At 39.8% G+C, this 13,002-nt stretch overlaps 1 protein-coding gene across 2 annotated transcripts; it reads right to left on the bottom strand.

The window, feature by feature from the left end:
* Window positions 1-879: 879 nt before the first annotated feature.
* On the bottom strand, window positions 880-6,917 carry LOC127520271 (SLIT and NTRK-like protein 5). Of its 2 annotated transcripts, none has more exons than XM_051908239.1 (2): window positions 6,182-6,917; window positions 880-4,588 (listed from the first exon to the last, which is right to left on the bottom strand). In XM_051908239.1, the coding sequence occupies exon 2, from the start codon at window positions 4,529-4,531 to the stop codon at window positions 1,928-1,930; it is 2,604 nt and encodes an 867-aa protein (XP_051764199.1). In that variant the 5' UTR covers window positions 4,532-4,588; window positions 6,182-6,917; the 3' UTR covers window positions 880-1,927. The 2 variants fall into 2 exon arrangements, with proteins under 2 accessions (XP_051764199.1, XP_051764208.1); XM_051908248.1 differs by lacking the exon at window positions 6,182-6,917 and adding an exon at window positions 5,387-6,128.
* Between the last annotated feature and the right edge of the window lie 6,085 nt (window positions 6,918-13,002).

The raw sequence follows: 13,002 nt of genomic DNA, 5'->3' as shown, positions 1-13,002 counted from the left end.
ATGTCAAGGTCGGTTCTCTCATAATAGCCCCTTTGTGGCTTTACAATGCTGCGACTCTCTTCAGCTTATAAAGACAAGTTGTCAGGTTACCCAAATTATTCAAGCCCCTCATCCTTAGATGCAGCCTTCATTTTCCACAGCTATAAAAAGATCCACATCATGCTCAAAGTGGAATAGGACCCTTGAGCCTAGTGAGGCACTGGGTACAAAGCAGACCTCTTTATCATTGAGTAGAGGGCCAGGTCAGCTTCCCTCTTAGCTTCCTCTCAACACTCGACACAGCAATTTAAAACCCACCGGCAGATACAGCTGTACCAATATTTTAGTCCGTCATGGTATAGAGGGCAAACGGGGAAAGCTCTTTTAAAGCACCTTTAAAGATCAAAGTAGCATCGAAATAATCCATCGATCCAAGGGCTTCTAAACAACTAGCAATCTCCAAAACGAGTTTGAGATCGTTCGATGCAAACCCTCATTTTGAAGTATTCCGCTTGCATATATAAAAACTTTGCTTTACCACTTCGGTCATGCTAGAATGCTGTAATTTCACCCTGTTTGTAATAATAGCTCGCCTCTATTATTAGAATAGGGCAGAATAGCTATTATCGATTTCTTGTCCTTTCCAACACCCTAAGAGTAGTTTACCCTACTTAGTACCGTATTGTGTGCGCTGCTCTCCTGCTTGAAGAATAAGGGGTTTGTGAGCAGAACCAATATATACAAACTGTCCGAGTCGAGAGGTTCACTGAGTATCAGCTTGGTGTATTGATCTGAGCTATTGAATGAACTCCTGTCAACTTACAATGGACCTGCAATTGTTGGTTACCTGGCGCAAAGCTGTCACCAAGCTCGTTTTAATTTCCAACAAAGATCTATAAGAACCGGACATCATATTTATTGATGACATAAACATATTTTGGTCAATATAGTGCAATAAGTGCAAAGCAATCAAAACAATGAAAACGATAAGGGAAAGAGAATTGCGAATGCTTGTATAAAAATAGGTGTTACATTAAAATATCAGTATTACACAACATAATTATTACTTCAATTATTATTTATGAATTTTTGATATAACATATTAAAAATACATATTAAGAATGAATACACATATTCATTTTTAATATATAATATTTCTTCTAATGTTAGCTGGGAAGACCCTGTGGCCTTCCATCTTCCAAAAAAGTGCAGACAGCATACAAAGACACTTTTCCTTTTGAAATCGTTAAATGATGCAAAGTCTCTCTTCGACATTGGGGTGTGCCACTGCTCAAAAAAAGCCACTTGTACAATGCAAGCTACAGTAAGTGATCGGAAACTACAAACAAAATGTTCGTACAGAGAATCATGGGACATGACACACATAATATTGATGAGCATTGAAAAAATGTTGAAAATACATGGCAAAGAGTATACCAATAAATACAGTACTTACTTACAGACTAAAGCAGAGAAATTGTCCTGCTTGATTGGATGCGCTGCTGTATAGTGTTTCTGTCAGAAAGTTTTTTTTTTCTCTTTTGTTCTTGAATGTGAACCCCCTCCCCAATCCCTTTAAATTCACAATATTTGTATGATTATATTCCTGAAAATGTATTTGGGTGAGATTAACCTGTACAGTTAGATTTATGCGTATTCAATCATCGACTTAAAAAAATAGATTTTGCATCGCCAGTTTTATATCACAACTCGTGCTTTCATCAAAGTTCAGCGAGCTCTATTTATTTATTTATTTATTTTCATTCTTAGTTATTTCTGTAATGCCATGTGGTTCTGAAATTAAAGTAACATAGTTCGGCACACCCCACTGAAGGTTTTGGATTTTTTTTTTTTCTTTAAGTTGGTGTATATTGTGCCAAGGCACCCTCCAGTTTGAGTCAGTATAAGGGGGGAAATGCTTCTACTGCATTTATAGATAGACCAAGACTTAAAACTGACTCTGTGTTGTCTGTTTCTCAAGAACTTCGAGGTAGTCCGGCTCTATTTGAAGTTTTGCCTTTAGTTCCAAATAGTCATTTCTATTGGGCTCCACATAGACAGTACTTGGCGCTGGACCATATAGCATAGTCTCTCGTATTCCTTCAGGATGTAAGAACTGGCGCCTAACATCGAAGTTTGGTTGGTATGTGTACGGGACGGGGCCAGTGTACTTATATTCAAACCTGCTGCCAGCAGTCGATGGAGATTTATCCGGCTCCAGAATCCCTCTGAAGAAGTGTTCTGCATCCTGAACAGGAGACGGCTGCTCACGAGGCTCGATGGTGCTCACCGTGTAATTGGGGCTCCTCAAGGTGACCTCCTGGTCCTCGTCAGCATTACTCCTGTAGGTGACCTTGAGTTCGTGCAGATCGGGGTAATCCTCCACAGCGTTCCCTTCCCGGGACCTGTAGATTGGATTTTTGCACATGTGACCTAATGGATGGGGAATGTACTCATAGACGTGACCCGCTGGGGCCTTGACCTTGGGGACAGAGCGATTGCTATAGAGATTGTACTGCAGGTTGAAGGAGCTCACGTCCGAGTTGTTTGTGCTGGTACGGTCGCTCTGAGACTTTTTACGCCTCTTCATCACCACCACAAACAGGCCGGCTGCCACAAACACGGACATTATGAAAACAAGGAGCAGGCTGAGAATCAGAACAGACAAAGGAACATTACTGGAAGTGGTGTTAAACCTCTGGGGTGTCTCGGTGGTGGTGATCCTGTCTGCTGAAGGCTCCTCAGAAGGAACCACAGTGGACACGATGATGTCAGAGTAATCTGGACATAACTGCTCAGAAGGGACAACCCGCATATCCTGCCCTGCAAGCCGCTTGGGTGTCACGCATTTGACGTCGTTCACCACCGTTCCGGTGTTCAGCTGCTCCAACCAGATCTTCATGCCAACCACGTCGCAGGTGCAATCCCAAGGGTTCTCGAACAGGTCAATCTGAACCAATGCTTTCAGCTGGTCCAGAACTCCACTCACAGGCAGGTTTTGAAATTGGTTGCTGCGAAGGTTGAGGCGGGAGAGAGACAGACTAGAGAAGATGCCTCCTGGCAACGTTTTTAAAAGATTGTTATTGAGGAAAAGTAGCTGAAGGTTGGGCACAAAGCGGAAGGTGCCTCCTACAATCTCTCGAATCTTATTATATTCTAAATACAAGTACTGCAGACTCTTTAGCCCAAAGAACATATCTGCTGTGAGTCTGTCAATCAAATTGCCATTCAAGTACAGCCTACGTAGGTTAATTAAATCCCCAAAGGCTCTGTCGTGTATGAGTGCTATCCGATTGTTTCCCAGGTGCAATAAATCCAGTCCCTCAGCCTCCACGAAGTCAGATCTACGTACGACGGGGATGTAGTTCCCCGTGAGGTACATCTTTTTAGGATTGTATGGCTTGGGCTTAAGATCTGATATGTTTTCGATCTTCCTTTCCTGGCAGTTGACGTTTAGCCCCAGGTCAGAGATTTGCAGATTGCATGTACAGGTGGTGGGGCAATCCAAAGGCACGGGAGATTTGGTCTGAAAAGCAATGATGGGCCCGTAGTTGTAGGGGTTGGCTGGGATTCGAGAAGTGGGCTTGGACTTGGTTTTGCTGGATTGGCGGGTGCCCTTGGTCGGCCTAGATGAGGATCGCAGGACGGCCGAAGACGTGGCTGATGCCGTCACAGCCGCTGGCGTGGTCTGGAAATAGCTGCTGGTGCTGAGCGGGGGAGGAGGGCGCATCTCGTACTCTGATATGGCCCTTCTGGGACACAGTTCCTGCTTTGAGACCTCGTCCAGATCTCTGCCATGGAGCCTGAAAGGAGTCTCACAAACCACCTCCCCCACCAGAGCAGTGTAGGCGATGCTCTCCAGCCAAGCCTTGAGCGCAATGAGCTCGCAAGAGCAATTCCACGGATTTTCCTCAAGCTGTAATTCCACTACTTTGTCCATATGCTCCAAAAGGCCGATGTAAGGGAACATTTTTAAGCGATTTCCCCTAAGATCCAGGTGCGTCAGGGGCACATTCCGGAAAATGTTTGTGGGCAGAGAGGACAACAAGTTGTCATTGAGAATCAGCACAGTCATTTGATGAAGCCTGCTCAGAGCATTCGGTTCAATAGTGCTAATAAAATTATAATCAATCTGCAGGTATTCTAGGCTCTCGAGTCCGACGAAAGTGTCGTCCCTAAGAATGTCTATTTTGTTATTGTTCAAATGTAATCTCTTTAATCCCTGGAGTCCATTGAACGCCCCAGTCTCCACCTCAGATATATCATTATTACCTAAATGCAAAATGGTAACTCCAGTATAGTTGATGAAGTCATTGACAGACAATCTTTTTAGCAAATTACCTGTCAGTAAAAGATGGTACATAGAAAATTGCACCGGGCTTATTTCCGACAGTCGCACAATGCCCCTGTTCTCACAACTGACCGTTAGAATGCCTTCCTTCTCCTCGCAAGTGCACAGATTCCTACAGATCTCCCCATAATTGTCATACATCTCAACCAGACTCAGAGATGTGGCAACCAGCAATATTATTTTCAGTATCCAGATATGCATTTTCTTGTGCAGGAATGGCCCAGCTCACGGTAGTGCAGTTGTAGTTTGGGGTGTCATCTAGAAAAGGAAAAGACGTGATGAATGTCTGTTACATGAACAATCAATATCTACATCTGCAAACTACATTAAATGGTGGACAATCACAAGATGTTACAGGAAAATCTCAAAAACAAATCGCAGGATCCTTCCAATTAATGTAAAGCAAACTGTTCCTACTTAATGCAAAAGCAGATGCTGAATTGCATAGCCAGCGTGCACTGTTCTTTAGCCTAAACTTTGCAATGCAAGAGGTAATAAATGGATTCAATATAACTGTAGGCTATCTAAATAATATCAGAATAGTCTCATACCAAACTCTATCAACGATATCTATCAAATGCATTGATTTATTCAATACAATACATCATGTATATTATGTAATGCTCATGATATTTCAAATACAACCACAATATTTTCATCACGGCACATTAAACGAAGACATAGAGGGGAGAACGAAGAGGGAAAAAGGAGAAAACGTTAACGCTCCTTTGAAATTTAAATGAACATCGACTGGCACAATTACTCTCCAATGCGCAATTTGGGAATGCATTTCCAACATATTATCCGGCGGCATCTCAATTCAAAGAGGCTAAACGTAAAGCCAGTTTCTCTTGCACTGAGCAAATCGACATCTCCATGGTTTCCAACTTGAAAATCTGCCGTTGAACGAGACAGATGAGCAAATCTACACATCAGTGTCACTCTGCAAATCGCTTTAAAATATCACGTAAGTCATTTATGTCTCAAAACAGAGACCATTCACATACCCCTATGCAAAATAAATAAATAAATAAATAAAAATATTCCCGTACTCACCCCACATATCCGACGACTTCAGTTTTTATCAACTCTTTACGAGTATCGAAGTTAAACCTCGAAGTGCACGACACATCTACGCTTCACAAAGGTGCCTATGTTGAATTTCTCCCTTTGATGCTATATGTGACAGTCATAGCTCATCCCTCAGGCTACAGTCCGCGAGTTGATTAAAATCAAAACGCGACGTCATCGATTATAGCCCGATTCCATCTTGATGGGGAGCAAACAATACTATAATAAACCATTTTATTGTGTAGAAGCATTTGTATCCATGCTAATCAACCTCTCTCTCCCACTCTCTCTCTTTCTCCCTCCTCTCTCCCACATAAACACACACTTGGACGCACAAAGACACGCACACACACATTCATAGATATATCACATAAGTCTAATGCGCTATAGAACGATCCAAAAGTCTAAATTAGCCACGTCAATTATCTAGAATTTCAATTAAAAAAGACACAATAATTAAGTAAACAACAATATAACTGAGCCGATTCATCACAAAACAGCTCATTCATCGCGCGCCCAAGCCGGTCTTTCCAAAGCAACGCGTAATGCTTCATAATTGACTCTCTTAAATCTAACGCCTGAAGCTTGTGAAGCACATATGAAGTTGTGTAACGCATACATAACTGAATATTTCAAAAGACAGCACAAGTGTTCAAGAGGCAGTTTTCTATGCCAGCGCTATAACTGCGTTTCAGCACCACGGACAGCTCCAGCCGCAGGAAAACGGGGCTTCGTATGAGATTGCTTGCTTTGCTTTGGAAGACAATCCATGTTGCTTACCCGCTTAAACGTGGTAAATTCGAAAACATAATGAGCACGGCCAATCCATAACCTTGAAGACACCGGTCCCTCTTTAGCCCGACTGTATAATAATCCGTGAAGTGGTTCGTGATCAGCCCGGGTATCACAAACTCTCCCTGGAAACGTGACGGTCAGCAGGCTGAAAAGAGGAAAAATGCAAGTTTAGGAATTTCTCTTGATGTGCATTGCCATTCCCTGGCAAAATCCAACCAGTGCAGTGTCCATTTTAAACGGAATGTATCCACAGGCAAAGCAGTCTATCCTTTTTTCTCAGAAACGGACGCGCAAAGTACGCATCCCCGAGACGCTTGTGAGTGGTACGGCTGGTATCGCGTTGTATATTGCCGGATGTACATGTGATTTCTTCGCTGATCTCTGGTTCCTCCAATGCTGTGTTGTCTGTTTTCATATTTTTTTGTTTTATTTTTGTTTTGGCAAGAGGTTCCCATAAATCCGCCTTTGGAGATGTGTTGCCATCTTAACTAGTGTTTCAACTAGTGGAACTTGGATTTCCATTGGCTCACTGTTGCTGTACTGTCGTCAGATCAATTGTAAATTTGGGGCAGGGTGGAATATTTATGAGAGGACTTAAAATAAGAGCTTCGTGCAAAATATGTTGCTCGCACACTGCCCTCTCTCTAGCTTATTTTACGCAACAGAATAATTGAAGGGTGATGGCGGTGGTAAGACAATCGGAGAGAGAAAGAGGAGGAAGAAAAAAGGCACACACACAGAGAGAGAGAGAGAGAGAGAGAGAGAGAGAGAGAGAGAGAGGTGCCCATAGAGGGCAGTGTAATTCGGTAAAAGAAGCTTTTGCCATCTGTATGCAGTACACGACACATTTAACTTGTTATATCCTATAGCTCAGTTCCATTTTGCATAATTGGCACAAAGTATATGCCAATCAAAATTGCAGCTAATTTACTTTGAACAAAAGAAAGGTCTAGTAATGCATAAGACTGGCAATGCAAACTTTTTTGTGTGTGTTTTCATTTACACAAGCTAGTTGAGAGAGAAAGACGTCAACCAATGCTCAATCAACCACATCACCCTTAAGGCAGAGATCAGCAAAGCTTCTAAGCTTGCATGGAGCTAAATTTTACTTCTAATCCCTGATCTTTTATTGGGAGGAGACAGATAAGCTAAATGACAGGCAACCATCAACCTTGGGTTACTGATTTGTTACCTGGAGGCTGAAATACTGTACAGTGTCAGATACATATAATGTGACCCCCAAAAGTATGACAACTGAAGTCACACCTAAAGGAACAGCACACACACACACACACACACACACACACACACACACACACACACACACACACACACACACACACAGTTCAAAATATAGAGAGAAAAAATATTTTGACACTTATGTCACGATTTAAATGTGTGCTTGAACTAACTTCCTTTACAATAAATTATATTTGTCTTACTACTGCAATGGTATACCAACATTTTTAAGCAAAAAGGTTTTAAAATGATAATTCAATATATTGTTAAAAAAAAAAAAAAAAAAAAAAACAAATGCAAAAGAAGCAAGTAAAACTAGAGATAATAATAATAATAATAACAACAATAATAATAATAATAATATAGCTGCATGTAGCAATTATCAGGGTTCAAGCACTTTAAGGCCTTTAAGCACATACAAAAAAAGGTATTACTGTATGTTTTAATTAGCAAGTCTGTAACCATCTCAATCACAGATGGAAATGACCATTTACAGCAAATACAGGCAATTTACTATAGGAAATATATAGTTTTAAAAACGGTGGACAAATGATACTTTTGTTGTTGTCGTTTTTTTTGTTTTTTGTTTTTTGTTTTTTGTTTATAGCACCACCAAGTGGCCACGTTCTTTTTAATGCAACCACAGAATGTGGCTTACACAGGTGTGCTGAGTTTGGTAAAAATATCTCATTCTGTTCATGAGTTGTAGCCATTTTAGTAAAAGTGGCTCCACCCACTTCGAACATTTTGGTGGGTCTAAAGCCCTGGATACACTGCACGATTTTAGCAATCCTATAAGATCATTACGTTATCACACTGTGCGACATGGATCTACTAATCTTGGGTACGACATGCATGTAGACTGTATGATGATGACACCTATTGACTCGTAGGCTACGATGCAAGTTTCTATAGAAGAATAAAACGTCATCAGCATGCGCTACTGGTAAACAAAACACTATGTTGAATCACACTTTTTCAGTTGTAGCTTTTATGTGTGCTGAAAATAAAAAGGAAGCGGCGAAAGAAGAAGGGAAAAGAGCTTGAGGTAAGCAGTTTTAGGTTTTAGCGCCATGTCGCTTTGATTTCATGTCACATTTTCATTGGCTGGCCAGTAGACGTAGGTCGTAGCAGCAAACACACTGTGCGATGATCATGCTGAATTTCTGACACTGTCAGAAAACTATCGTAGGCTATCTTTGGTCGCAAGACCAGGAAAACAAACATCTTTGAACCTCTCTCACTGTACGACATAGGACCACCGATTAAGAGCCACGATCACAGAAATCGCCACAATTGTTTCACGATGGCAATCTTTCGTCTGGGACAGCCAAAAATCGTGCAGTGTAAAAAATATTTTGCCACTTTGTAGTTGTGAAATGTCAGTAGAACATGTTAATGTAATGAACTACACCTGTTGTAAAAAATCACTGCCAGAGCAGCTGATTAAACACCACTGAGCAAAAATGACTCAAATTTGGTTTGATGTTTTGTTATCTAATGCAATAACATTCAAGCATTTTTAGTGTGGTTATCCAAATACACACTTACCAGGCCTGAAGACCATTGGTACGTGTTTTCTGAAACACATCGCCCTCTTTAACTGCCGGCCGTAGATTTATAAGGGCTCAGCTCCAATTACACCTCAAGAGCCACTGAGCACTCCCGAGTGTAAATAGAATTAACTCTAGCATGCTAAAGCCTCGCATGTCCTAAGGAATCTCCTCCTTTGTCCTCTTTTGTATGCTAATTCGTAACGTCCACCTCCCTTACCATTCCAATGAGGACAGTAAGCAAGTGTGACATCTACAACATCTTTAGCGTGGCATCGAAATTAACCACTAAGATGCATTAAATTATTTAAGTCACAGGCTGTGGCTAATCGCATTAAACGGCTACAGTTATAGGACATTTCCTGTTGTGAAGGACAAATCTCCAGAACTAAAATACCATTAACGTAATCTTTCAGAAAGTCCCACTCAGCATAGTGCACTCAGGATGCAGATTCAGCCAAAATACATTATAGTCACTGTTCCGAAAACCTTACGACTTTACGGTATCTGTAGTGCACTTTTCATGAATAGGTTATTATTATTTATTTATTTACTTTTTTGTCATGAGAATTATTAGATTAGATATTAACATAAAATCAACATATCATGGTGCTGTTAAATGCTTGATTCTTATTGGTTAGACTTTCTAAGATATGAGTTTTTAACAATTGCACAGCTTTTAAGGAGTCCTTTACGGTTGCACGTTACAGTTGTACGTCAAACAGAAACGGAGGAAAGTGCCAGTGACCTTAAAGGGATAATTCACCCAAAAATAAAAATTTTGTCATCACTTACTCACATTCAAGTTGTTCCAAACCTGTATGTTTCTTTCTTTTGTTGAACACAAAAGAAGATATTTTAAAGAATGTTGGTAATCAAACAGTTGATGATAGCCATTGACTTACAAAAAACAAAAACTATGGAAGTCAATGGCTACCGTCAACTGCTTGATTACCAGCATTCTTTAAAATATCTTCTTTTGTGTTCAACAGGAAAAAAAGAAACTCAAAGTTTTCGAAAAACATGATGGTGAGTAAATGATGACAACATTTCATTTTTGGGTGAACTATCCCTTTAAGTGACACACTAATACAATACAATGAAAGGTGATATTTAAAGTTGACATTTAACTATTTTTTTTTTAGCATTTATGAGTCCATATGTGATGGGTTACACAATAATTAAAGCATATGATGAAGATAAACATTTTTATAGACAAACTCAGATATTGCTTGATATAAGATATTATGTCCATATAGTCTATAATGCCACAGTGTCTACCTACGCAAATTAACACAATTCTTATACAGATATTGCATCAAGACCTGTAGGCGGAGCGGCATTGTGCTCCCCACATATGCACATGGTTGAATGACAATAAAGTTTCATCTTGACTTGAAGAAGCAATTGTGAGAAAAAAAAAAAAAAAGAATCAGTTGACTTTGTCGGTCACAACATGTGTTAAAATGGATTTTTAGCACATGTTGTGACCAACAAAGTCAACTCATTCTTCACTGCGGGAGAAATAGTTTGGAACAAGACAACTAAAGCTGTATTCAATCAAAACATCAGTAAATATTGGTATAGATGATTAAATTGAAATAGAGTTTGAAACATGTTGTCTTCACTCCTAAAGATAGCGCATATACTCTCTTTGGCAGCGTACACTGTAAATGATTTTTCAAAGTTGTAAATAAAACAAGACTATTGGTGTTTGTTTTACATGAAAATACTATTTCAGTCTTTGGTAACATTTTAGATTAGGAAACAGATATTAACTAGGAGTTTTCTCTCAATAAACTCATAATTACTGCGTATTTATAGTAAGGTAGGTAGTTGTTGTAGTGGTTAAGTTTAGGCTTTAACAGCTTGCGCTTCAGTTGCTCAACAACAACAAAGCTGGAGAATCTCACGTTGGACACTGATGGAGGGACTCAGGAACTTTACAACTTTTAGAATGCAACTGGACGTTTCTGAACGGTTAGTGGATAAATGTATGTAGTTGCTGTGGAGTTAAATAACGGCATGGTAACAACACTCTACTACAACAACTCTTCCTCTTCTCTAAAGCATCCCAACATGGCCTCACCCCCTTTGTTGCTTGTTCCCGGGGGCAGGGTTTATGTAAATTTTAGAGTTAGTGATGTCACTAACCCAGGAAGAAGCTTATTGTAGTCCCTACCAGCCATTTGTTGTAGTCCTTAAAAAGTGATTTCTGTAAATGAAAATATCTCCCTTTGCACTGAACTTTGAGCGTTGTAACTTTGCAGATGTTGTTTATGCTCAAACAGCAACATTACACACTAACTAAAGTTAAAAAAAGTGAAATCATAATCAACCCTTTAAGCAACTTAATAGTGAATAGTGTTCCCTAATCTAAAGTGTTACCCAGCCTTTCTACTTCAAAATTTCATGTTTAATTTAAAGTGTTGCTATTGCTTTGTAAATAATTGTGAAATTTACCAGCAACCCCATTTTTTTTTTTTTTTTTCCCCAGTGTAGATCAGATTTTCACAACACACTTGCATCGAGAATGAATGTTTTCCACCTAATAGACAATACTGTAAATTAAAACAGTGTTTCAACCACATTGGCCTTACTTACAGCTTATATATGTGACTTTAAATAAACTTAAAACAGGAGAAAGATCTTACTTTGGATAATGTTGGCTGGTTCCAGAAGACGTAGACAAATATGCTATTTTCCAGAAAAACAACGTGATATACCTTGTGCTTTAGTACATACATCTAACTGATTCTATTTGCCCTCCACTATGGTATTTCCAAGAAAAGCTGGGATAAACCACACTTTTTATGCATGTAAAAGCCTTCCCACAAAGCACACCACAACCCTCCGGCCAAATGTCTCTAGACCTAACTTCACCGCAATAAAACGAGAGCTCACATATATGTTTCATTTATCAGCCAGTCATAAATCATATAAAGAGGTACTGAGGCATAACAAACACATCACTCCTGGATATTACAGCCAGTGTGAGAGAGCATATTCCATCTTGGTTTCTGCTCATAATGCAGGTCTTTGAGGGGGTTGTAATCAAAAGTTTCAAAGTTAAAGCGCAGCATTTATCAGCCAGAGCTCTGATGTAAAATGTCGACTAGGATTCCGACTGAGGCGAGACAAGATTACCTGTTTGACAGGTAAGACAGATTGGAAAGACATAGGGAGGCTGTATATGGGCTTACCTTTGTCAATGCACATTGCTAAAGCAGAACCAGGAAGAAAGGGCAAAAAAAGGGAAGGAAATAATCTATTAGACTCAATTGAGATGCTCGCATCAAGGTCGTCAATAACCGAATAAGTAATTGAACTAGATTTTTCTATGCTAATGCTATTGTAGTTGCTAAGTGGTTAGTAAGATGTTCTGAGTGATCTTTAACATGTTGCTGTGTGGTTGCAAATGTGTTCTGAGTGATTTCAAAGTCCCTTTTCACTCAGCGGCCATCTTTGAAATGCCTCTTGGGCAGCTTTTTCAGTCATGCAAGTGCAGCTGCTATCTCTCTGAATGGGGAAACATCAAATTCTCCAAATTCATTCACCAAACTTATGATTAAATTTCATATTTGAAATTACCAAGGAAATCTGACAACAGTTGTCCCAAAAATTTTGTTTCTAAATACTCAAATCATGACAAAAAAACTGCATTTTTCAGGATGGACCAGCCAATGCGCATGTACAGTCCTAAGTGTGTGTTTCAGAACACTGTTTTTTATCAACCGGAACTTCTAAGGGCAACCACCATAACACAATGACTTTACCAATTGGCGACTGACTCTTTTATTTAGAAGGCAGGACTTATTCCGCCATATTGCGTGATGCAATATGAGTGTACTGTTTTTGCATATCTAAAGTCTTTGGTGATTTTAGCATGTTTCTATGTGGTTGAGGTTTGTTTAAATCACTAACCCAAAGCATGTGCGATAGTATTTATCCATAGCAGACACCCTGAATAATTACATTTCACATTGCTTTTGCAAGTGAAATGAGAGCAGTTGC

The sequence above is a fragment of the Ctenopharyngodon idella genome, chromosome 1 (assembly GCF_019924925.1).
Source record: "Ctenopharyngodon idella isolate HZGC_01 chromosome 1, HZGC01, whole genome shotgun sequence".
In the NCBI taxonomy this organism is placed as follows: Eukaryota; Metazoa; Chordata; class Actinopteri; order Cypriniformes; family Xenocyprididae; genus Ctenopharyngodon; species Ctenopharyngodon idella.
The sequence above is the reverse complement of the archived record's forward strand: the minus strand, read 5'-3'. Positions and strand labels throughout refer to the sequence as shown.